Source organism: Engystomops pustulosus, chromosome 6, assembly GCF_040894005.1.
Source record: "Engystomops pustulosus chromosome 6, aEngPut4.maternal, whole genome shotgun sequence".
NCBI lineage: Eukaryota > Metazoa > Chordata > Amphibia > Anura > Leptodactylidae > Engystomops > Engystomops pustulosus.
Genome location: NC_092416.1, coordinates 111,515,930 through 111,542,105, shown reverse-complemented (window position 1 = coordinate 111,542,105; position 26,176 = coordinate 111,515,930). Strand labels below are relative to the sequence as shown.

At 41.5% G+C, this 26,176-nt stretch overlaps 1 protein-coding gene across 8 annotated transcripts in view; it reads right to left on the bottom strand.

The window, feature by feature from the left end:
• Positions 1-1,446: 1,446 nt before the first annotated feature.
• LOC140064083 (uncharacterized) overlaps positions 1,447-26,176 on the bottom strand; it is a 106,433-nt gene continuing 81,703 nt past the window's right edge. For 5 of the 8 annotated variants that reach the window (XM_072110601.1, XM_072110602.1, XM_072110603.1 and 2 more), the window contains exons 11-15: positions 25,473-25,603; positions 15,686-15,806; positions 15,180-15,329; positions 11,856-12,025; positions 1,448-3,773 (exon numbers count right to left, since the gene is read on the bottom strand). In XM_072110601.1, the coding sequence (XP_071966702.1) occupies positions 3,528-3,773; positions 11,856-12,025; positions 15,180-15,329; positions 15,686-15,806; positions 25,473-25,603 (818 nt within the window). In that variant the 3' untranslated portion in view covers positions 1,448-3,527. Of the gene's footprint in view, positions 3,774-11,855; positions 12,026-15,179; positions 15,330-15,685; positions 15,807-25,472; positions 25,604-26,176 lie in introns of all 8 variants that reach the window. The other 3 variants (XM_072110604.1, XM_072110598.1, XM_072110599.1) reach the window with 1 other exon arrangement.

The following is a 26,176-nucleotide window of genomic DNA, read 5'->3' as shown; positions in this document are numbered from 1 at the left end:
GTCTGGTATGGTGCCAAGTGACTGGCGCAAGGCAAATCTGGTGCCAATACATAAAAAGAGCTCTAGAACTTTGCCAGGCAATTACAGGCCTGTAAGCTTAACTTCCATTGTGGGGAAAATATTGGAAGGGTTAGTAAAAGACTATATACTGGAGTATGTGACATCAAATATTGTAATAAGTGACAGCCAGCATGGGTTTACTAAGAATAGAAGTTGTCAGACTAACCTGATCTGCTTCTATGAGGTGAGCAGATGCCTGGATGGAGGAGCTGCTTTGAATGTTGTGTTCTTGGACTTTGCAAAGACATTTAAAACTGTCCCTAACAGACGGCTGATGGGTAAAATAAGGTCTATTGGTTTGCAGGAATCATTTGCAATTGGATTGAAAACAGGCTGAAGGATGGTATCCAGAGAGTTGTGGTCGGAATGGTAACCAGTTTAGTGGTGTACCCAGGGTTCTGTGCTTGGCCCCCTACAATTTAATATTTTAATTATATAGAGATAGGAATTAATAGCACTGTGTCTATTTTTGCAGATGACACCAAACTGTGTAGTGTAATACAGTCTATGGAGGATGTTCATAGGCTGCAGGGTGACTTGGACAAACTGAATGTTTGGTCATCCACTTGGCAAATGAGGTTTAATGTGGATAAATGTAATGTTATGCACCTGCGGGCCAATAATCCAAAGGCAAAATATGTCCTTGGGGGAGTAAATCTGGGAGAGTCCCTTGTTGAGAAGGACCTGGGGGTACTAGATCATAAATTGAATAACAGCATGAAATGTCAATCAGCTGCCTCTAAAGCCAGTAGTATCTTGTCATGTATCAAAAGTGGTACGGACTCTCAGTATAGGGATGTAATATTACCACTGTACAAGGCATTGGTTTGGCCTCGCCTGGAATATGCTGTCCAGATCTGGTCCACAAAAATGATAAGGGGTATGGAGGGTCTCAGTTATGAGGAAAGATTAAAACAACTAGCTTTATTTGGTCTGGAAAAGAGACGACTACGAGAGGAAATGTTTAGAGATCTAAACAAAGGATTTTAAACAATCCTTTAAAATCAGTTGTTCCCCAAACACCAGGTTGCAGATCATTTGGTCCTAAGCCAAAAGAAAAAGGATGAGGCAAAAGCGGCAACTGGCTAATGGTGGGGGCGTCTGCTGCTCACACATCCCATTTCACATTGTAGTATTACAGCTGCATCACTTCTGTGGTCAGGCACCTCCACCACATACACCTTCAGGTCAGGTGCCACTTCTACTGTGGGTAGAGGGAGTTGTGAGAAGAAACAGCTTCAGGACTAGACAGCTCCAATGCACTTTTAAGCAACTGCTCCTTAGGCATCACCCCCTAGGGCGCCTCCGTTAACCCCATCATAGGAAATATTCTCTACCAACACACACACTTCAAGAGAACAGAGGAGTAAAAATGAAAACACAGACCGCTCTTTTTGTTCAGATGCCTTTAATTAAACAGGAGAGTGACATAAATGTGGCACATAGATGGCCTCTCATCATAGGAGCTGTACATATAGTCCACAGTTTCATAATTAAAGAACCTGTCAATGTCTGGGATAACTGGTTGTTGGTTGCATGGCCTAAAACCTCATGACAGTTACCCCTTTAAGACACCGGCCTAAAACAACCAGATTCGGTAAGACTCAATCCCCTCTCTTTTTAGGATCCCAGGATGGAAGTTCAGGGCAGTTCACCCCTTCAATGAATTGCGTAATCGGCACCCTTCTAGCACACTAGTTACACAACAAATATCAAAAGGGAAAGAAGTAAATCCAGGATGCTCTACAGGAACCCTTAGCGGCTTTGGAGCCATATTAAACACATATGCAGCAGTTATATGTAGGTCAGGGTTTGTAGCTGCCACTAAATTATATTTTGATTGCAAACTCCATGGTTATCTTATCCAATGCATTATGAGAGTCTTTCCCCAGGGAACACGTACTGTATAGCTCAGGATGACCTCAGACTTGATGTGACTAATTGAACTATTGTAATTTATTATGAGAAATTATGTACTTGAAACAACCCTGTGCTTCTAAAATAAACAAACCTGCCCAAGATGGAAAGACTGGTCCCATTACCCAGTAACCATAATGAAAATTGCTAATTGGTCACCCCTATAATCTGTAAATAAAACTAATTGTTTAAATACTTCCTTTTGTATAGAATAGTAAGCCTGATGAACTTTTATGCATAAATTAACACATTTCTGCAAGAGTAATGACAGAGAAGTGATACCACACGGAGGTGTGGAAAAGTTCTCTAGAATTTTAAATGAATGGGGAATATGGCTTTCCTTAAACAGATAATTTAGAGGTGAGAGGTCCGATGTTTGATCCCTTCATTACTGCCAAACAGCTAAATATGAACTAATTGCACATGCACCTGGCAGAAAGGACATTTATAAACATCATGACAGTGGCCAACTTCTTACGGCTATATCTCATGAACCATGGCACCCAGAAACAAAATTCTGAGATGTCATGTTAAACAGAAGAAACTCCCCTTTAATATGACATATGGATAATGTATGGACACTTCACAGAACCAGAGATATCCACCCTTAAATTTGTACACATTTTTTTTATTTTTATGCACCACTTTCTATTTCAGATTTTAACTTTAAAGGAGATCTTCCATCAGTTTAAATGATGGCAGATGTCAAACATTAAAAGGGGTTTTCCCACAAACTGAAGTTAGGCCCTATGCGTCGATAGAACCCAACTTCAGTTCGTTGGAAAACCCCTCTAAAAGCATGTTTCACTAATTGAAACAGTTTTAGTGCATAAAGAAATGGCATATTTGCTACAAAAATGACTTAAAATATGTAAACGAGACAGAATCGATAATTTTTCCCCCTCAAACTCCTGCCCTCTCAAGGAGCCAGGTAAACTTTAATTTGTGGTCAGAACAATAACGTGTATTAAAGAAGTTTTATAGAAACAGTTTGGGAAATTTATTGTCAGTTGGGACATGGAATAGGCTCAAAAAGGGTTCCTGGCGACAGGTTCCCTTCGTTACGTAATTCAAAGTACAGGTTATTCTGTAAATTTCCGTTTTAGCAGGTTACACTGCATATTATAAACTGATAAATTTTACACAATGCAAAAATAGCAAACCCAAAAGTTCAGAAGACATCTAGTTTGCATACAACTGTAGAAGAAGCTGACCCTCTATTGGAATGTTGCAGAACTTCTTCATACTTGTTTTATGGACTATTAAGTAATGTGGTGGTTGACCTAGAAGCACCCTACTTGCTCGTGTACCAGCTGATTAGTATATTTCCTCCTGTTCATGAAACCTATATCTCACAAGGGAAGATCACTTATTGCCTAGGGGTCTTGCTAACTTTATTTAGAAACATATGAGGCTTTAAACTTTTCTATAGCAGTCCAAAAGAAAAATCATTTTAATCTCTGTAGCTAACACAACTATCCTGCAGAGGAACAACATCTGTATAGCGATATCTGTACATCATCTGTATAAAGATACCTGGATCAGTCCAATTAAATCGCCTGTGTGTGGACAGCTCCCGCATCTACCTGCTGCACCTCTGGCAGCCCTGCCACCTGTATGCCGATGATACTGCCGTCCTCAGTCTGTACTGGTATGACTTGATACTCAGACATTGCATCAATCTCCTCTGAGCCACTAATCAGCAAGTGGATTTCTGCCTCTTGTTCTGCAGGGACAACCTGCCAGGCAAACACCTCCTCCTGTGGCACCAAGCTTCTCTCGCTTTCCAGCAGATTCTGTTAATTGTTCCAAAAAAAAAAAAAAAAATTCAACAAAGTAATAATCATTATCCAAATAGTTAAATAAACCTACAGGGGAAAGCAAGTAATAACATCTGCAGAACACTCCAGAATATGTTGACACTATGTAAGAAAGTCAAATAGTCACAGTCTAAGCTTGTGTATTTAGGACAGCTGCTCATCTCAAAAATGGTGGTCCACTTACCGTTTTTTCCACAGCCCAACAAAATGGAGACTTTGTGTATGTATGTATGTATTCAATGCAATGATATTAGCATACATTGATTATGTACCGTTGTTAATTCCATTAGTACATGAATAATAATGCCAGACCAGCGTAAATATGAAGGATGTAGGTGGTGTCTAGGGCCCTAGACTAGATTATCACATGTGATCAAAAATAGGTATTCCCAAGAAGACAAGATTCTTAAATATACTCAGCATAACAAAATAACAAATTTTCTAATTCTCTATTATTAAAAAAAAAAAGAGAATTATTCTCACCGTTAATTCGGTTTCCATTAGTCCACCATGACGGCCCCAACTGGAGGATGACCCTTGACCTCTGTAGGGACAGGAAGCAGAGAGGTTAAATACCCCACCCCGGCATCCATACACCAGTGGCTACCAAATAACTACACCGGCCTTGGATGCAACCCATTTATTGTATGTTATCAATTCACACATAACAAATAGGCAATTTTAACTTAATCAAAATACAGGGTGGGAAATATATATGGGCCGTCATGGTGGACTAATGGAAACCGAATTAACGGTGAGAATAATTCTCTTTTTCCATAGCGTCCCCCATGACGGCCCCAACTGGAGATGTACCAGATTACATAGTTAGGGGGGGACAACAGCTTGTAAGACCTTCCTTCCGAAAGTTAGGTCTCTAGCACTTTGGACATCTAGCCTATAGTGTTTAGCAAAAGTCAGGTGAGTAGACCAGGTAGCTGCTCTACATATGTCCTCTAGTGAGGCCCCACGTTTCCCCGCCCAAGAGGCTGCCACCCCTCTGGTCGAGTGGGCCCTAATAGTCCCTGAAATGTCCAGGTTGTTGGCGTCATAAGCTTCTTTGATGACCGTTCTGATCCACCTGGCGATGGATGCTTTTGAAGCTTTTCTGCCTTTGTTTTTTCCCCTAAATTGTAGGAGAATGTTGTCGTCCTTTCTCCAGGATTTGGTCTCTTCGAGATAATGTAGCAGGTATCTTCTGACATCCAGTGTATGCCACTCCCGTTCTTTGGCATGCTTTGGGTTCTGGCAGAAGGAAGGTAGAACAATCTCTTGATTACGATGAAAAGATGATGCTACTTTAGGTGTAAAGGTTTTATCTAACATTAGCACAATTTTATCCTCACACAGTCTAAGATATGGTTCTTTAATTGATAAACTCTGGATTTCCCCTACACGCCTAGCTGTTGTTATAGCTATGAGAAAGGAAATTTTCAGCGTTAATTCTCTGAGTTTAACCGTCTCGAGAGGTTCAAACGGTATTTTTGTGAGGTAGTCTAGCACTAATGAAAGATCCCAGTTTGGGATATTTTGCTTTATATGTGGTCTTAGCCTAGCAGTAGCTTTGACAAACCTTTGGATCCATCTGTTTTCTGCTAATGAGGTGTCGAAAAAGGCACTGAGGGCTGAAATCTGGACTTTTAAGGAACTCGTCTTAAGGCCCTTGTCGAATCCTGCCTGCAGGAAGTCTAGCACCTGTGAAATATTAGGGGATAGTTGGTTAGGAGGAGTCCTGCCACAAAAGGATACAAATTTTCCCCATATCCTTGCATAGATTTTGTGGGTGACTGGTTTGCGGCTTGCTTTAAGTGTAGAAATTACCTTGCTTGATAGTCCTTTGGCAATCAGCAACATCCTTTCAGGATCCACGCCGAGAGCTGGAGAGCCTGTGGATTTGGATGGTAAACTGGACCCTGAAATAGGAGATTGTTTACTGGTTCCAGCATGACAGGTTCTTCTAATGCCATCTTCCCTAGCCACGGAAACCAGTTCCTCTTTGGCCACCAGGGAACAACGAGAATAACTTTCGCTTGGTCTTCTCTGATCTTTTGAACAACTCTCGCTATGAGAGGTATAGGAGGAAAAGCGTACATTAGAGGCCCGCTCCAAGTCTGACTGAAGGCATCCCTCTGGCAAAACGGAGTATTTGGTTCCAGAGAGAAGAAATGGGGAACCTTTGTATTTTTGCTGGAGGCAAAGAGATCTGTCACTGGTTGTCCCCATTTTTGTGTGAGATGTAAAAAGATGTTCTCGTTCAAGCACCACTCGTTGTGGTCTATAGTCTGACGACTTAGATAGTCTGCTATTAAATTCTTTTCTCCCTTTAGATGGGTGGCTGAGAGAGAGCAGATGTTGGCTTCTGCCCAAGCAAATATTTTGTCTGAGAGACTGAGGAGATCTGGGTTCCTGGTACCCCCCTGATGACGGAGATACGCCACAGTGGTGGTGTTGTCTGAGTAAATCCTTATATGACTCTCCTTCAGGCTTTGAGTGCTGGCTCTTAAAGTCTCTAGGACAGCTCTTAGTTCTCGAAAGTTCGAGGAACGGGATCTGATTGTCGATGGCCATAGCCCCTGAATGGGTCGCCCTGCTATGTCTGCTCCCCAACCTGACTGACTTGCGTCCGTCTGGATGTTTATCACTGGCCAGGGATGCCATGACACTCCTCTTTCCAGGTTTGAAGTATTTGTCCACCACTCCCAGGATTGCTTGACTGCTATCGATATCCGAACCTTCTGATTCAAGTGTTGGGGATTTTTGTCCCAGGAGGTCAAAACCCAGTTTTGAAGGGCTCTGGTGTGACTTTGACTCCACTGTACACTTTGAATGGAGGATGTCATAAGCCCCAGTATCCTCATGGCTTCCCTTATTGTGCAATGATTCCTTTTTTGAAACGTCATAATCTGTTGTCTCAGTCTTGCTGCTTTTTCTGGTGGCAAAAAGGACATCTGCTGGATCGAATCCAACAATGTTCCTAGAAACACGACTTTTGTATTTGGGACTAGTCTGGATTTCTCCAAATTTATCATCCATCCTAACTGTTGTAGGATTGTCCTTGTAATATCTCGGTGGTGTATTAGCTCCTGTTCTGAACTGGCCACCACTAGCAGATCGTCCAGGTAGGGGATGACTAGTATCCCTTTTTTCCTCAGATAAGCTATCACCTCGACCATGATCTTTGTGAATGTCCTTGGGGCTGAAGAAATCCCAAAGGGCAGTGCCTTGTACTGGTAGTGGACCTCTTCTCCCCAAGGCGATCGAACTGCAAATCTGAGGAACTTCTGGGACTTTGGATGTATCGGCACATGGTAATATGCATCTCTCAGGTCTATTGTACACATAAACGCTCCTTGTTGTATCAGGTCGACTGCCGAGCTCACGGTTTCCATCTTGAATCTTCGATAGAGTATATGGCTGTTTAATTTTTTCAGATTGCAAATCATTCTGAAGGCACCGTTCGGTTTTTTTTATTAAGAAGAGGGGAGAGTAGTGTCCCTCTTTTAACTGTTTTTGAGCTACAGGGATGATGACGTCCAGTCGAATTAGTTTTTGTATCTCCAACCATAATGAGTTTGAGAGATTTTCCGAGGGCTGCTCGGTCAGAACAAATTTCCTGGGAGGAAGAGAGGTTAATTCTAAAAGGTAACCTTCCCGAAGAATACTTAGTATCCAGGGGTTTGATGTTATCTGAGTCCATTGAGAGTGGAACTTTAATAGTCTTCCCCCCACCCTGGCATCATTGTTTTCTATAAGCCGGGGCAGAGTTGCTGGCACTGAGTAGGAAGCCTCTTCCTTTCCCTCCTTTAGGGTAGCTCCATCTACCTTGCTTGCCTTTCCCTCTAAAGGGCTGTTTCCTGTCCTTAGCGTCCCGAAAGGGCTGTTTCCTGGGGTTACTCCTGGACTCCGGGAACCCCTTCTTTCTATCCGCCGCCTTCTCCAAAAGCGTGTCGAGTTCTGAACCGAAAAGATATTCCCCCTCGAATGGAATTCCACATAACTTTGATTTTGACCTGAAATCACCAGTCCATTGGCGAAGCCAGAGTGACCTTCTAACCGAATTTGACAGTGCCCCTTCCTTGGCACTTATTCTTACTCCCTCCGCTGAGGCATCTGCAATGAAGGCGGTAGCTGCTTTTAAGGTGGAGAATGTGCCCAATAACATTTCTCTTGGAGTGCCGTCTATAACATGACTTTCCAATTCTGTAATCCAATGAAACAGAGTGCGCGCCATGGATGTCGTAGTAATATTAGATTTTAAATTCAACATGGCACACTCCCATGTCTTTTTTAGAAGGCTGTCCGCCTTCCTATCCAGAGGATCCCTTAGCTGAATTGCATCCTCGAATGGAAGATCCGTCTTTTTAGTCATTTTGGTGACTTGAATATCGACTTTGGGGGTAGAGTTCCAAATTTTTGCTTCTGTTTCATCAAAGGAGAGACGGTTTTTAAACTCTCTAGAAATGGAGATTCTACTCTCCGGTTCTCTCCATTCTTCAAGTATCAGCTCCTTAAGAGTGTTATTTATGGGAAACACTCGCCTCTTCTTAACCTTAAGGAGTCCGAATAACTCATCTTGAATGGATTTAGTTTCCTCTATCTCCTCAATCTTGAGGGTATCCCTCATAGCCTTTAGAAGTGGTTCCAGATCTTCTGAAGCTAGTAAATATCTAGATTCCATTTTGCATGCTGAATTGGATGGTCCTGGCTCCATATCAATAGATTCCTTGGTCCCTTCCGAGTCCGATGCGGAGTCTGACATGGATTCCATAACTCGTTGTCTTTTATGCAGAGGCTCTTGAGGTATAAGAGCTGTTATAGATGAAGCTATAGATGTTTTAACCTCATCCCTAATAAAACTGCGCATCTCATCCACGAAAGAAGACCTCTCTTCCCTGAGTAGGTTATCCACGCAGGTTTTACAGACTGGTTTTTTGTAGTCTGCAGGGAGCTTTTCTGAGCACATGTTGCACTTCCTTGAAGCGGCTCTCTTCGCGCTCGACTGATCTTTAGCTCTCCCTTTATCCTTCTCCTTTTCCCTGGGCTCCTACCAAGGAAAAGGAGAAGTAATTAGTCCTCAACCGGACCCTATGTGATAACCCGGGGATATGTGGGTGACCCACCACCCTATCCCTAATTAACCCTACTTACAGGGTTCAAGGATAAGAGATCCAGACTTGAAGCCTCCATGCCATGCGTCTCCATATTCCCAATTGTGGGACCACCGGTATCAGTAAGCCTAAACATTTTAACAGAAAGTGAGATAAATCCTGCTTTTAACCAAGTGGAATACGAATAAAGGAGTACCTGAGGTATCTTGAAATGAGGGATATACTGCACAGGTCCCTAAGAGAGATACACACATGTATATAGAACTGGATTTGGATAAGACACATATGAGGCAACCATACAGCATGTAACCGACCTTGATGGCTGGAAATGCCTAGAATAGCGTCCGATCTCAGAGATGCTTGAGTCAGGGCTAAAGGAGCGACTGTTAGACCTCAGATCAACATGACTATCTCGCTTTTTGAATCTTACCGCTCCACGTTCCTGCTTCCGGGCCGCGCCATCGTGACGTCACGTCCGGTCCCGTCATTTCCGGTGGAAGTCGTCACCAGAGTCGGACGGCAGCCGGTCCACGTGACCTCCGCGATGGACACGCTCCGGGTGTCCTTAGCTGCGCAGAGCTGCGGGCAGAGCCGGAGAAAATGGCGTCTCTGCTTGTGGCAGAGGAAAGGACCAAAGTCCGATCGAGGCCGAGACCGCCTTAGGGTAAGGGACGACTCCCTGCGCCACTTAGGTCCCCCCTCACCGTCCCAACTACTGGGGATGAGGAGAGACTTCTCTCTACTACCTGCCCTGTGTAGGGACAGGAAGCCACTGGTGTATGGATGCCGGGGTGGGGTATTTAACCTCTCTGCTTCCTGTCCCTACAGAGGTCAAGGGTCATCCTCCAGTTGGGGCCGTCATGGGGGACGCTATGGAAATACAGCATTTCACAGATCTAATTCCACCCTCCCTCTTGGTCCTGGTGTACATAATTTCAGTTGCCTCTGGTTCTGATCGTGAATTTTCTGACTCCAGGTCAGGGGAAGCCATATTGTTCACCAGTCTGACACTTCATTGTGCTGATCTGCTCTTTGGACTCTTGCCCCAACCTTTGCATTCCAGGATGAGCTCACACACAGAGACTTCCTGCCGGCGTGAGGAGAGTAAACCTACAAGCTACCGAGGCACATCAGATCTGACAGTGTGTGTAGCCGAGATGTAGCAGTGCTGAGAATGTTATATACATCTCCTGGATCTCATCATCACATCTCTCTTTCTGTGTGTCATATACTAATGAATGTTCAGAAGGTAAATGAACGTGTATATAAACCTTTACTCTGATAACCTAACCACATTTACAGCACTCCGAATCTCACAGCACTAGAGGGATTATAATGTAACTGCTTAGAGAGTCCCGGCCCACACTCTGGGATTTTACACTGAGTTATAGGAGCTGTAAAGTAAGGGGTCAAAAAATTTCTATTGTGTAAAATTCACTAGGGGATTAAAATTTGGGAACTTTCTTTCATGGACAAACACCCCTTTAAATTTCAGATTTCCTCACACACTCCAAAACATACTGGTAGGTTGATTAGATTGCGAGACCCATTGGGGACAAGGACCGATGTGGCAAGCTCTGTGCGCTATATCAATAAAGGAATTATTATTATATTATTATTAGGTTCCCTTTAAATAGGTCAGTCACAGGGACCCGATTTTCACTAAAGACAGGTTGCAGAAGCTTACTACAGCTGCATTGCATATAGGCCTTTCTGCTTTCTCTAAGCATTTGCATTACAACATAATTGTGTTTCTTAACTTACCTTGCACTCTGACAAAATCATCTGCCAAGTCCCAGTGGTGGCTCTGATTTGGATACACGTTACTTTTCTGTGCTGTGCGCCAAGATCTCTGCCCCCACCTCGGCTCCTGTAAAGCTCCTCCCTCCCCCACTGATGTCAGCTCTCCTGTGAGCTCTGTTCCTGTGGGTGGAGAAGCAGGAGGGCGGAGCTGGGAGTGAGCAGCACAGATAAGTCATATGTTGGGGAAGATTTATAAAAAGTGTCAGGTTAGACAGTGCAGAGTTAGACTAGACAGTCTTATTTTTCACCAGATTCATTGAAGTGTCTGGTGCTGGATGATAAATTTGTTATAGTATAAGTTGTACTCTGCAACTCCTATTAGTTGACTTACTCTACGCTAGAAAATTAGGACAAAATTTTGTCGGGTCAGGAGTATTTTTGGCATTTTTTTTAGTGCAAACCACAACAGAATTCTATTGTAAACAGATTAATAAATCTCCCCTTTTGCTTTTTGAAATGCATGAAAATCAAAGCCAACCCCTTGGACTTTGCAGAGGAATTTGTCAAGGTGCAAGGTAATTTAAGACACATAATTATATTGTAATTGCAAATGCTTAGAGAAGGCACAAAGGCATATTTGCAATGCTGATAAACAGTCTGTAGTGAAAATGAGGTCCCTGGTGACAAGTTAACTCTTTAAAGAGAACCCGTCAGGCAAATTAACCCTAAATACAAAATATTTTTTCATAAACTACCATTAGAAAGCATTGCCCCTATCCCTACATTGTTTAATTTTACAGGCATGTAGAGGGACAATCCGGTACTAAAGCTGTATGCAAATGACCTGAGAGAGGTCCAATGAATCCTTATCATATTCAGCTGTCCAGCTTATTCATGAGCTTAGGTCTGAGTCTCTCACATGTGTATAGGAAGAGAGAGCATGTCAGCAGGTAAAGCACAGACACTAGTAATGCTTTACTATACATTACACACAGACATGAACAAGGGGAGGAGAGGGGAGGGGTGACATCACTGTCTCTGACCATGTGACCAGCCTCATTTACATAATAAAGAAAAAGTGATTTTACAATGAATAATGTATGAACTGCCTAGCTAAAGGCTGGGATGGAATCCTTGCGAGTTTCTGCAACAGGTGGTTGTGACAGAATTGTTTACAGAGACCTGAAGACAGATGTCCTTTAATACTCACATTTTGCATTATCACTTTCTTCTTGACTTTGGACACAGACTTTGCAGTCCTCTCTTTCTGATGGACTTTCTGGTGTTGACGGAGGACAAAGCGCTCGTTAAACGTGGCTGGGCAGAAGCGGCACTTCAGTTCCTTCTCGGTCTGAAAGTGCTGTTTGCGGATGTGAATTCCTGCACAAGAAGGGAGTACAAGTGTTCTAGCTAAAGACTGCAGAGGAAAATGTGGTGCAGCCAACAGAATAAGTCATAGCTATGTGTTAATGGTTATAACTTTTGAACACTTATCAAAACTATTCGGAAAAAAAGAAAACATTAATTTTTTTTGAAATTTTTTTTTAAAAATTCAAAATCATCGGTTTTCAGGCAGATAGATTTACCACCTAAATAAGTTGCTGAATAACAAAGAGAAAAAGAGAAAACCCATCTTACAATTTGTTCTGTAATGCCTCCCGAGTACAGAGACCCCCCACGTGGCTGTTACTTGTTTTATGGGCACACACACGAGGCGCAGAAGGGAAGGAGCGCCCCACAGCTGCCAGGATTATAGGTTTCCCATTGGTCCATTTTGTAGGCTATAACATTTTCGCTTTATCGTTATTGGGGCCATGTGATGGAATTTTATTTGCGGGATGAGATGCTTTATCCAGTGTTACCATTTTGGGGTTGGTATCGCCCATTGTTGAAAATTTAGGAACTTTTAATTTTTGTGGGCAGGAGTAGAAAAGCATCAATTCTGTACTGGATTTTTTACTTTTATTGATTTGGTGTTCACCGTATAGCCTAATAATCATGTAATCTTTTTTCTATGCTTCAATACGATTACGGGAATACCATCCATAATTATTTATTCTTACATTTTACTAAATTTGTCAAATAAAACCCTAATGTGGGAAAAATCTATCATTTTTTGCATTGCCATCTTCCAAGTGGCATAACAGTTATAATTTTTTGGCTATGGAGCTGGTTGATGGCTTGTTTTTTTCGGGACATGTTGTACTTTGCACCAGTATCATTCTGGAGTACATATGTTTTTTTGATCACTTTTTAATGCATTTTTTGTTGGAGTCTATTTTTAACGGCTCTCATTGTGCGGGTTCAATAATGATTTACTTTAGTTCTACGGGTTGTTACAGACGCGGTGATGTTGGGTTTGTGTTATGACAAACTTTTTTTGGGTTATAAGTCTCTTTATATGTTACGGGGCTTATGGGCATTTTTATTGATTTATTACTTTATTTTTTATTGAACAACATTTAAAAAAAAAAAAACTTTTTTTTTACCGTTTCCACCATGGGACATGAACGAGCAATCATATGATTGCTTGTTCATGCTAATACTCTGCAATACTGATGTATTGCAGGGTATTAGCAGTGTCAGCCTATGCACATGCATAGGCTGGCACTGTGCATTTAAGATGATGTCACAGACTGCATCTTTCAGGCAGTGCCTACAGGCAGCTCTGGTGTCCTGAACGGACCCCAGGGCTGCCATAGCAACAATCGGTGCCCCCCCCCCCCCCGAAAACGGCGTGGACGGACAGATCTTGGGGGAAAGAACCCCCAAAAGCAAGTTAAATGCCACGGTCGCACTGACCCCGGCATTTAACGGGTTAAACACTTGCGCTCAGAGCTGATTGCGGGTGTTACACTTGGGTGCCGGCTATTACTTACAGCCGGCACCCTGTGTATCCCGATGCCAGTTCGGCTCGGATCTTGAACTGAGCCGGCATCAGCTCTGCGTCCGATATATCGGACGCTGAACGCCAAGTCACTGCACTCAGCGTCCGATATATCGGAAGCAGAGCACTAAGTGGTTAAAGTGAGTCCTCCAGTCCCCCCAGCTATATACAGCTAACAACGCAAAAGATGCTCTTAGGCATCTCCCAAACATAGCTTTATGCTGGCAAACAGCCTGAGCATTATAAAGAAAATGATCAATGAAGATTTATGCAAGTAAGCTAGTTTGTGCTCCCTTGGCATAGACTTTGCTATTAGCGTAACACTTTGTTGCACCTTCCCCTCCTGCCGTATTACACAGCTGACAACTGCCGGAAACAGGAGGCGAAACCGTCTCTAAATGGCGGTCAGCACCCTCTGTGATGTGATCTGAGGGTGATGATCAGAGACAACCGAGAGCCAATTTAAGGTCTGAGGCAGTATAGCAACAGTATACTCCAATACAGTTGTATTGCAGTGTATTACATAAATGATCAGACCCTCAAGTAAAATCATAAACATATTAGGTATCGCCGCCTCCCAAAATCTCTGAACCATTAAAATAGAAAAACAATTATTCCTGGCAATAAACCATGTAACAGAAAATAGCACCTAAATTTTTGAGTTGCTACTTTTTTCATCATTTTTGCATCCAATATAAACTTGAATAAAAAGCAATTGAATGGTCGTACAGTGTTCAAAATGGCACCAATGAAAACGTCATCCTATTCCACAAAAATGACTCATCACAAGGCTCTGTATACTGAAGTATGAAAAAGTTATGGGCATCAGAATATGGCAATGTAAGGTATTTTTTTTAATGCAAAGTTTTTATTTTAAAGTTACTGAGACACAATTTTTTGTTTGTGTTTTCATTTTTCACTACCCATCTTAAAAAAAATCTAATTTTTTTATTGCATTTCATAGTGTTGGTATTTAATATTCCATGCCGTGTAATGGGATGTGGGGAAAAAATTCCAAATGTAGCGAAATTGGTGAAAAAAAAAAAAAAAAAACGTTTACGCAGTTTTCTTGTGCTTGGATTCTACAGATTTCATTATTTTTATTATTAAAAATATAATTTTTTGTAACTTTTGATGACGTTTTCAATGCTTTTATTTTTAGTCACTTTTTATTGAATTTTTTTAAAATGGCAAAAAAAAAGTGCCATTTCTGACTTTTGGGCACCATTTTCCGTTACAGGCTTAAATGGAGTGAAAAACAGTTATTATATTCTGATAGATCGGGCATTTTTGGAGGCCGCTGTAAGGGGTTAAACTATACAAATTTGGCATCACTATGAATGAACTCATCCAAAGAAAAAACTTAGGTGTCATCTTGACCACATATTGAAAGCCATACATATAAAGCCCATCAGAATATGGCGCAACTTTTTTTTTTTTTTTTTTGCAAATACCAAATTTTTTCCAGCTTCCCAGTACATGGCATAGAATTTCAAATAATGCCACTAGAAAATAACATTTTTCTCGAATACAATAAGCCAACATATAGCTTTGTAAAACTAAAAAAAAAAAAAAAAAATCTAAAATGTATGGCTAAAAAACAAAACAAATAAACCCTTTGTCTTGAAGGGTTTTTTTTATACTCACTAAGGCCAATCCTCCCAGTCAGGACTGTGTCACAAAGATGACAGTGTAGCTTAGGCAGTTCTTTTGTGTGTTTACGCAGAACATGCATTTCCATAGTAGACTTCTGAGTGAACGCAATCTGACACACTGAGCATGAGAAAGGTCGTTCACCTAAGAAAAACAAAAAGTTCTTTACAGGAAAATGGTAGTATTAAAAGTTCCAACCTTCTAATATAACACAAGTTGGAATCTCATTACAGTCCATGTCCAATTAAAGATGTGTAGAAATATTAAAATCTTAGCCTACCCCACAGGTATGGCCAATGAACCCTATTGTTATAATCAAACAGAGGGGAGAAATGCTATAAAATGCAGAATACTTGTCATATCATAGCCAGAACTATGTTATTCTACATGTAAGCTCACTGAGCTGTTTATTTATTCAAAAGTTTTCTGAAAGGTAATATACTCTGTAATTTTCTGACAGCATACTGTTAGTGGGAAGGAGTGTTTCACATTTAACTGACCTGTATGTGTCCTCTTGTGTCTGGTCAACTTAAAGGCATCTGTGGTAGCATAGCTGCACTCATCACAGTGGAAAGATCGGTCTTCACTGTGAACTTGGATATGAAAGATCAACTCTTCAGCCTGAAGAACAATTACATGATAAAGAATGATTTTTAAATCTTGGCGATAGCCAAAGCAGAATATTTGACAACCAAGTGACTCATTGTAATGCTAGTGCCCACACTGATTAATTATAACGAACTGTGCTGAAGAAAAAATGTAATTTATTTGAAACCTTTTTTTGTTGAACTCAGAAAGTGTTCATACAATATACATCAAAACAAATAAGCAGCAGTAATTTACTTGACTAGAAAAACCTGCCTCCTGAAGGCTGGTATAGTAAAAGTTAAAGCACAAACAGAGTAGCCTCTCAAAAGCTCCAAGCTATCATAGCAACTAATCGGCATCATGAGGACACAATAAGCGTTAAAAAGAGTAACTATACAGTTACTTGACAAAAAAAAAATAAAAATATATAGTTTTAGCAGCTGTATCTGGCTTCCTAGAGATAAAGATACAGTGAGATAAAAGGCTAATAGAGATATTTGATATCTGTAAAAACCTCTCAACTTTTCTTAGAAGTGCTGGTTGTGACATCAGTTAAGGGAAGCGATGGCGTTCACGTGCTGAAAACCAGCCAAATCAGGACACAGAATCCGTGTTACTGCTCGTACAGAGATCTAGTGCAAAGCAAGGCATAGAAAACAGAGTTGACAGCACAGAGCACCGGATCTCTGAATGGATTATACAATAATTTAAAACATCAAAAATAAGACAAGAACACATGGTATGTGTACTAATACACACATACACTCACCGGCCACTTTATTAAGTACACCTGTCCAACTGCTCGTTAACACTTAATTTCTAATCAGCCAATCACATGGCGGCAACTCAGTGCATTTAGGCATGTAGACATGGTCAAGACAATCTCCTGCAGTTCAAACCGAGCATCAGTATGGGGAAGAAAGGTGATTTGAGTGCCTTTGAACGTGGCATGGTTGTTGGTGCCAGAAGGGCTGGTCTGAGTATTTCAGAAACTGCTGATCTACTGGGATTTTCACGCACAACCATCTCTAGGGTTTACAGAGAATGGTCTGAAAAAGAAAAAACATCCAGTGAGCAGAATTTCTGTGGGCAGAAATGCCTTGTTGATGCCAGAGGTCAGAGGAGAATGGGCAGACTGGTTCAAGCTGATAGAAAGGCAACAGTGACTCAAATCGCCACCCGTTACAACCAAGGTAGGCAGAAGAGCAACCTCCAAGAAAAAACCTCCAGTGAGCGGCAGTTCTGTGGGCGGAAATGCCTTGATGTGGTGGAACGGGAGATTAGTATCATGGATGTGCAGCCGACAAATCTGCGGCAACTGTGTGATGCCATCATGTCAATATGGACCAAAATCTCTGAGGAATGCTTCCAGCACCTTGTTGAATCTATGCCACGAAGAATTGAGGCAGTTCTGAAGGCAAAAGGGGGTCCAACCCGTTACTAGCATGGTGTACCTAATAAAGTGGCTGGTGAGTGTACATACACACACCAACAGTGAAACCTCTTCAAAAGACCACCTCTCTGAGAGGACCCCTCCCTGCTACCACCCCTTTCCCATTCAAAGGGCTTTCACTGTATATATACTGTGCTGTGTGTGCAGGATATGATGCCATTCATTAGAATTGATGGGGAGCCTGAGCTCTGTTTAGTTGTGCATTAAAAACTTCACACATACATATTTCTGCTACATTCAAAACACAACAGCTGTGCTACATACCTTTCTTGGTATGTAATTGGATGACTTGAAGCATGTGATCAGTCACATTTTTGTGACATCACTAAAGGTGAAGTGTGACATATAAAGTACAAGGGATAGTTTCTTGGGACTGCCCTTGTAAGGGCGAGAGCACTGACACCCTCCTTTACCTGCATCCTTAGGGCAGGACTAGAAGGCTCCCTCCCAGCCTTGCAACATAGACTGGCCTTGGACAACTGTAGGGGATCCTATATGGATCTGACGTATATATGACATCTGGGATAGGTATAGGGGTGTGCGAGCCTAGACTAGACGCAAGAACATTTTTGTACCTCTGCACAGGGGTGTATAGGGACATGTTTTGTCCCATGTGTGAGCACTAACGTTGGTATTTTTTTTTTTTTTTAGAGTATTTCAATAAACTTTGTATTTTAAAACTTTATACTTTACAATCTTTTAGATGACTGCTCACATCATCACTGCCATTTAACCCCTTTTCGACGCACGTCATAATAGTATGGTGCAGCCGGAAGGTACTTAATGTGGCTTCTCATGTGGATAGCACCCACGCCCCCCTCTGCGGCACTTAAAACATTAAAAATGTTAAATACCACAATTCCCTCTACACAACTAATAAAGTACAAAAACACCAAATCACAAAAAGAACCCCACATAATTAGTATTTCCCCGTCTGTAACAATCTGTAAACTAAATCATAATCATAAATGGACCCGCTTAGCGACCGCTGTAAAAAAAATGGGAAAAATTATTTTATCTAATTGCTTTAAAAAGGTTCTAAAAAGTGATCATAAAAAGTTACACGCACCAAAATGGTACCACTGAAAGAACAACTTGTCACGCAAAAAATAAGCTCACAACCAGCTCTGTCAACAAAAAAAAAAATTACTAAAAGATATGCCGCTGCAAAAATGGCGATACTAACACAAATGCAATTTTTTCTATTCTAGCTTTCCTTCAGTAAAATTGGACAAATATAAATAACACCAAATAAATGAGGTATCACCGTAATTGTAGTGATCCGTCCCCCTCCCAAAAAATGCTAAAAATCTGAAACAAGAATTGATTTTATTTTTCTCCACACATTAAAGAGTTATGGGACAGACCGTGCAGTTCTGGTTTTTTTGCTGACAATATGCATGGCCCGTTTGCATGAATTGTTGGAGTAGCCCCTAGATTTGAGTCGTTCTGTAATGATGTGGCATTCTTCTTTATATCTAGACTCTGTGGTGCATGCTCTTTTGGCCCTAACATATTCACCGATGGGGAGATTGTAGAGACATGTTTTTGAACTCTTTTGCGAAGTTCTTGGGTCGTTTGACCGACGTACATTTTCGGGCACGAGCAGATCAGGCCATATATTACACCCCGGGAGCGACAATTGATGTAGGAACGTAGTGTGATCTTTTCTTGATTAATCGGATTCTGGAAGGAATCACCTCTCAGGATCATGGGACAGACCGTGCACTCCCCACAAGGGTAGGAACCCGTTAGTTGTATACCTCTGCCTAGTGCTTGACTAGGTCTCTGAAAGTGGCTCTGAACCAAAGAGTCTCGCAGATTCTTAGCTCTCTTTGCAATCATCCTGGGTTTGGCTGTAATGTGTGGGTGTAGCCGTGAGTCACTCCTCAAAATGCCCCAGTTTTTTTGCAGTAAATTGTAGATATCTGCCCATTGGTTGTGGTAAGGTGTTGTCAAACAAGGTTTTCCATCACTCTTTCTCGTGCTGGATGTAAATGTATCTTCCCTCTTGGTATGCTTGGCCCGCATGTAGGCTCTCGATACTACCTTCCTTGGGTATGCACGTTTGCGGAATCTGCTGGTTAAATCCGTACAGTGTCGTTGAAATTCCTCCTGGCTGCTACAGTTTCTCCTCAAGCGTAGAAACTGACCAATTGGGATCCCATCCCTGAGATGTTGTGGGTGAAAGCTCGAATAATGTAGCAAATTATTGGTCGCTGTTTCTTTTCTGTAGAGGGTTGTCTCAATACGTCCGTCCCGGGTAGTGATGCGAAGATCTAGAAAGTTTACCTCTGTCTGTGAAAACACAGGTGTAAGATGGATCTGTAAATTGTTGGTATTTAGATCTGAGATAAACTCTTGGCAGGTCTTGAGTGAACCCCTCCAAAACACCAGCACATCGTCGATGTAGCGATGCCACCCGACGACACGCTCCCGGAAGGCCCGCGAGGGGTACACGCTGGTCTCCTCCCACCATCCCAAAAGGAGATTGACGTAGGAAGGAGCACAGCGTGCACCCATCGCGGTACCCGAGACCTGCCTGTAAAACACCCGGTCGAAGACAAAATAATTGTGTCTGAGGACAAAATCAAGTACTTCGACCAAAAAGGAGCTATGCCGGCAATCACTCCCTAGGTCCTTCCTAAGGAAATAGGCAACATGCTAGAACATGGACACAGAGGCAAGCAGTAAGGGGAAACAAAAACAAAATTGTGGTAGAGGTAACGCGTTTCGGACTTTGTTAGCGTCTTAGTCCTTAATCATACCTAGCAAACTATTGTCCCGTACCAGAGTTAAGTAGAGTTGCAGGTGTGTGCGTGTACGTGTTTTCCGGTGTAGGGAATTACCACACCCCCACAAAGGTGGGGGGGAGTTTTTGTGTGCTAGGCTAGCTGACATGTTTTAAGTTTAGTAGAAATACAGTAGGTCCTGTCTGTAGTTTAACCCTTTAGGATAGCGGATATCCAAGTTGAGAATCCAATATGCTTCTTTAGATAGAAGCAATTTCTTCCAATCTCCTCCTCTAATGGGGCGTGATACTTGCTCGATCGCAGTCACTAACATACCATTCATATTGCCTGAGTGAACTTCTTTGAAGTGTCTGGAAACACCCGACAGATTTCGGGTGCTAGAAATGGTTTTAGGATTGGCTCCAGTGACATGTTCGCTGATGCGATCCTTGAGCTTCCTCATTGTGCATCCTATGTACTGTAACGAACATCTGGTGCACTGGATGAGATAGACTAAATGTGTAGATTCGCAATTCATATAAGTTCTGATGTTATGAGTGATGTTATTGTTAATGGAAGAGAATTGTGTGGTTTTGTTGATATACTTACATATGTTGCAGCGCAGACCACCACAACGGTAGCTGCCCCTAGTATGTAACCATGATTTTTTCTGCATGGTATTATTGAAAGTATTCGGAGATAGAATGTCACCTAACGTTTTTGCTTTTGTGGAGACAAATGAAACTCCATTTTCTAGAATCTTTTTGAGTGTAGGTTCGTGGTTGAGGAGAGGTAAAATGTCTTTTTATAATGTTTGTGATTTCATAAAATTGAGAGCTGTATTCTGAACTAAACGTAAGTTTAGGATTATGATGTTTAATTTTAGGTGAAATTTGTAAGTAATCAGTTCTGGTTTTTTTGCTGACAATATGCATGGCCCGTTTGCATGAATTGTTGGAGTAGCCCCTAGATTTGAGTCGTTCTGTAATGATGTGGCATTCTTCTTTATATCTAGACTCTGTGGTGCATGCTCTTTTGGCCCTAACATATTCACCGATGGGGAGATTCTTTACAGTATGAGGGGCATGGCAACTTGTAGAATGTAACAGGGTATTTCCTGATGTTTTTTTGCAAAACAATGACGTCTGGACCTTGCCTGTTTTGTTGTCTCCCACTAAAGTGATGTCTAAAAATGGAATGGTGTTCCTTTCAAATGCATGAGTAAATTTGAGGTTATAAGGATTGTTATTAATGAACTCCATGAAGTGGATAACTGTCTCCTGGTCCGAGTTCCAGACCAGGAGACAGTCATCTATATACCTGCCATACCATGCGATAGAACATGAAAAGGGATTGAGAGGAGAAAACAAGTAGTGTTCTTCCCATAGGGCCATGTAGAGATTCGCCAATGAGGGCGAAAAACTGGCCCCCATGGGACACCCCAATTTTTGAATGTAATACTTAGTATTAAAAATAAAAAAATTATTGGATAACAAGAAAGATAAGACAGAAATCATATAGTCCTGTAAAACAAGATCATAGTTGCTGAACTTTCTGAGGTGATATTCCAGGGCTTCGTTGGCTAATTTGTGCGGGATAGAAGTGTACAGTGCGACAACATCGCACGTAAGCCAACCTCTTCAGGTCCCCCTCTTCAGGTTGGCTTACGTGCGATGTTGTCGCACTGTATATAACTTATATGAATTGCGAATCTACACATTTAGTCTATCTCATCCAGTGCACCAGATGTTCGTTACAGTACATAGGATGCACAATGAGGAAGCTCAAGGATCGCATCAGCGAACATGTCACTGGAGCCAATCCTAAAACCATTTCTAGCACCCGAAATCTGTCCGGTGTTTCCAGACACTTCAAAGAAGTTCACTCAGGCAATATGAATGGTATGTTAGTGACTGCGATCGAGCAAGTATCACGCCCCATTAGAGGAGGAGATTGGAAGAAATTGCTTCTATCTAAAGAAGCATATTGGATTCTCAACTTGGATACCCGCTATCCTAAAGGGTTAAACTACAGACAGGACCTACTGTATTTCTACTAAACTTAAAACATGTCAGCTAGCCTAACTCCCCCCCACCTTTGTGGGGGTGTGGTAATTCCCTACACCGGAAAACACATACACGCACACACCTGCAACTCTACTTAACTCTGGTACGGGACAATAGTTTGCTAGGTATGATTAAGGACTAAGACGCTAACAAAGTCCGAAACGCGTTACCTCTACCACAATTTTGTTTTTGTGTCCCCTTACTGCTTGCCTCTGTGTCCATGTTCTAGCATGCTGTCAAGCGAATTTTTAAACTTTTGAATTAAACCTTTTGGAATACATTTTTAATCAGTCGTTTACCCCTGGACTTTCTTGTATGGTTGCCGGATTCCCTACCTCTTTTTCTTTCGTTTGCTCTCTTCAACAATTACATATCACTGTGGACTGCCGGACCAGTGAGTGGGAATATTCCGTGCACCTGGCCTGAACCAACGCCGTGAAAAGCTGCAGCTACATGAGGGTGAGCTGATACCATTATTCTCTTTTTTTCCCTTTTCTACAAGGTGACAATTGTTGCTGTCTAGGAGAGCACCAATCAACAGTGGAAGGGGCCATGTCAGGTGACATCATGCCATCTTCCAGAGAGCTCCGATTGACCGATCTGTGCACCCACTGTTGGATAAGGCTTACCACTTGTATGTGGATAACTTTTATCCCAGCATTCCATTATTACAATCCCTCAGTTCCAGAGGTTCTGTAGCATGCAGCACTGTACGTAAAAACCGTAGAGGTGCCCTGGATCTCTTGTTAGGCAGCCACTTCGAAAGGGGGGACATCAAGGCACTGAGCATTCAGAACATGGTGTTGGTCGGGTATAAGGACAAAAGTGATGTCCTTGTTCTTACCACAATTCATGGGGACTCCAGCACCCTCAACCCTGTACAAGGTACCACCACCGCTACCCCCCAAGCTAGACGGCATCATGGCTCACAATAAATACATTGGTGGGTTACATTAGGTGCTGAAGCCGTACAGCACTCTACGGAAATCTAAGATATGGTACGAAAGCGCTGGTTGTGTACTATTATGTGCTGTTCCAAATGTTCCAATTTCCTTGAAAGATGTTTTCAATTTCCCCTCCAAGCCTCTGGATTTGTTAGCACATCCTTTGTAATTCTTCAAGCTCTTTATTTATATTCCAAGTGTTTTATTATTCTGGAGCCCCGCTAGATTTTCTGGCTAGTGTTTAGGTTTGCATGTAGAATCTCTCACGTTAGGAAACATGGCTTCTTAATCAGAGACCTGACATTTCGCAGTGGCACAAATCAAATAATAGGCACCCAACTTTCCAAAAATAATAGCAATTTCCATCTTGATCATCAATGGGGAGAAGAAACTGACTAGAGGCGCCAATTTAATAGGTAGATTAAGGATTTTTATCGGTAAAAACCAAGGGTAGTGTAAAAGCCAAGGGTAATGCGTTTCGAGGGAGGACCTCCCTCTTCTTCAGACCGAGACAGCTGAGAGTTAAGGAGAGATCCTTATCTCTCAGCTGGGTTTGGAGAAGAGGGAGGTCCTCTCTAGAAATGCGTTACCTTTGGGCTTTTACTCTACCCCTGTTTTTTACCAATAAAAATCCTAAATTTACCTATTGGATTGGCGCCTCTCCTCTGTCTTTTTCTCCTCATTGACAATGGACAATCCGTGTTCCAGAATTTAGCATGCTTTGCTACCTCCATTACTGCCGGCTTTAATCAAGCCTGCCACAGGTAACCTCCTTACCTCAGGTGAAAGGTGCTAGTGGGCCATCTTCTTTACTGCACAATTACTACTCTATGGGAGTGCAATCTCATTTTTTTCTTGTACAATTTCCATCTTGAGCATCCATTGCAGATCCTATTTGGAAACCATCTGGATGTTCATTTTACCACTTGTATTACACTATACCACATCTTAAACCTTGCTAAATTCTCCAAGGGGTATGCATTCAAAATTAGGGTCACTCGTCAGGTTTTTCTCTGTTTTATAACACTAGGGAACTCCAGGTAAAAGATTTCTGTCAAATGTGGCCTCTAAAAGGCAAACATCCCTCTTTCACTCTACTGTGTGCCCATACAACAGTTTATATGCCTATGTGGGGCACTTCTACAGTCAGGAGAACTAGTTTTACAGGTTTTTGGGGGTTGTTTCATCTTTAATCCTTTGTAGCTTACAAAAATATGGGGTAAAAGTGACTGAGAAAATTTTATCCTTTTTCCTTTTTGGGGCCTAATTGAATCAAACACCTGTTGGGGAAAATACACATATTACACCTTGCTAAATTCTACAAGGCGTGTAATTTCCAAAATGGTGTCCCTTGTTGGGGCTCTCCTCTGTCTTGGTACCACAAAGGTTCACTAAAGGCATGCACCCATGAAAAACTAAAAAACGCTCTTTCCCTTCCAAGTGCCACCATGTGCCTGTACAGCAGGGTACAGTGACAAAATGGGTATTGGCATACTCAAGTGAAATTGGTTAAAATACAAATGGTTAAAAGGTAAATGCAAAGGTGCAACTGTTAATGTTCAATGAATATAGTTAGATACAATTCATTTCTGTAATTTCACTTCCAATTATTTTTCACCTTCATGAAACGCTCATAGGGTTAACAAACTTTCAAAAGGTATATTTTGAGGGGTGCAGTTTCTAAAATGTGTGGGATTTCTGTCATATAGTCAGAATAAAGTCACTTGGGCCCTTCAAAAATAAGTTTTGATGATTTTCGTGAAATTCTGGGAAAAAAAATTCTCAAAGTTATAAGCCTCCTTACATCCTAAAAAAAAGGTTAGGATGTTTGAAAAATTATGCCAAGTTAAAGCAGACATATGGAAAATGGTAGTTATAAAGTTATTTTGGTGATATGACCAACTTTCCAAAAAGTAGAAAATTTTTAATTTGGAAAACATTTTTTCATAATTTTTGCCAAATTTCTGTTTATTTCATAAATAAATACTAAACATATTGCTTAAATTTCTCAACCAACATGAAGTACAATGTGTCACGAAAAAACAAATCTCAAAATCACCAGGATATGTTAAAGCATTCCAAAGTTATGACCATTTATAGTGACATGTCAGATTTTTTTAAAAAAAAGGGGCCCCTGTCAGGAAGGTGCAAAATGGCCAAGTCGTTAAGGGGATAAAAGGCCAACACCTGTCACCGGTGCCAATAGTTTTATACAGCAGACACCCACATTCTATGAAGACTTGGTTTGCGAGTCCGCAAGTGTAAGCATGCCGCATTAAGAGTTTTTAAAAAAACATAGGTGTCAAATTATTTTAATAAATTACGTTTTTAAAACATATTTAAAAACAAAAATTCAAAATGACTCTCCCTAATTTACATATTAAAAAAAGTGTCATTCTAACCACTAGTGAAGAGTAAATACAGAAACATGTTGAAAATAAATGGCTTAATTGCAAAACATTCATCTTGGGGTTTTTGTAGTTTTCATCATCGCTGCAACTCACCTCCGTGGTCTCATGTTCACAGAACGGACACTTAAACAAGTTTTCTGATTTATGTAACTTTTTGTGCTTCACAAGCTCCAAGCCAGTGGAAAACGACTTGTCACACTCTTTACAACGATGAAGTCTCACCTCTGCCAGGAATAAGAAGCATTACTATTTCACCAATGTTAAACTCTATCAACAAGAAACAAAGAGAGAGGGGCACTATCCAAGGAACTTCCCACAGATATTAGGTGCAGTAACGTATCGTCCTGAGATGACATATACAGTAGTGGAAGCGTATAGGTGGTGCTCAGCGTATAGCATAAGACAGTCCAGTAAATAGTAGCAAAGAACAGAAAACGCGGCAACTCACCATTAAAACATCTTCTTTATTTAGTCAGTCATCGGATAAAAAGTACAGTGGCACAGACCGGTCAGGATGGAGATAGGAGCAGGGGGTAAAACAAGGCGACAGCCGTTTCACGCCATCTGGCGCTTTCTCTAGCCTCTGTGGAGTGGCGTCCACACCGGATACTTAATCTAGTAGGTGGGACGCCACTTCCCTGTAACCTAGTAAACGGGACGCTCTTAAACGAGAGCGGAATTATACTATATTCTTAGAGAGCATTGTATAATAAAGCAAAAACAGTTGCATTAAAAAGAGAACGAGAGAACAGTTGCATTAAAGAGAACGAGAGAACAGTTGCATTAAAGAGAACGAG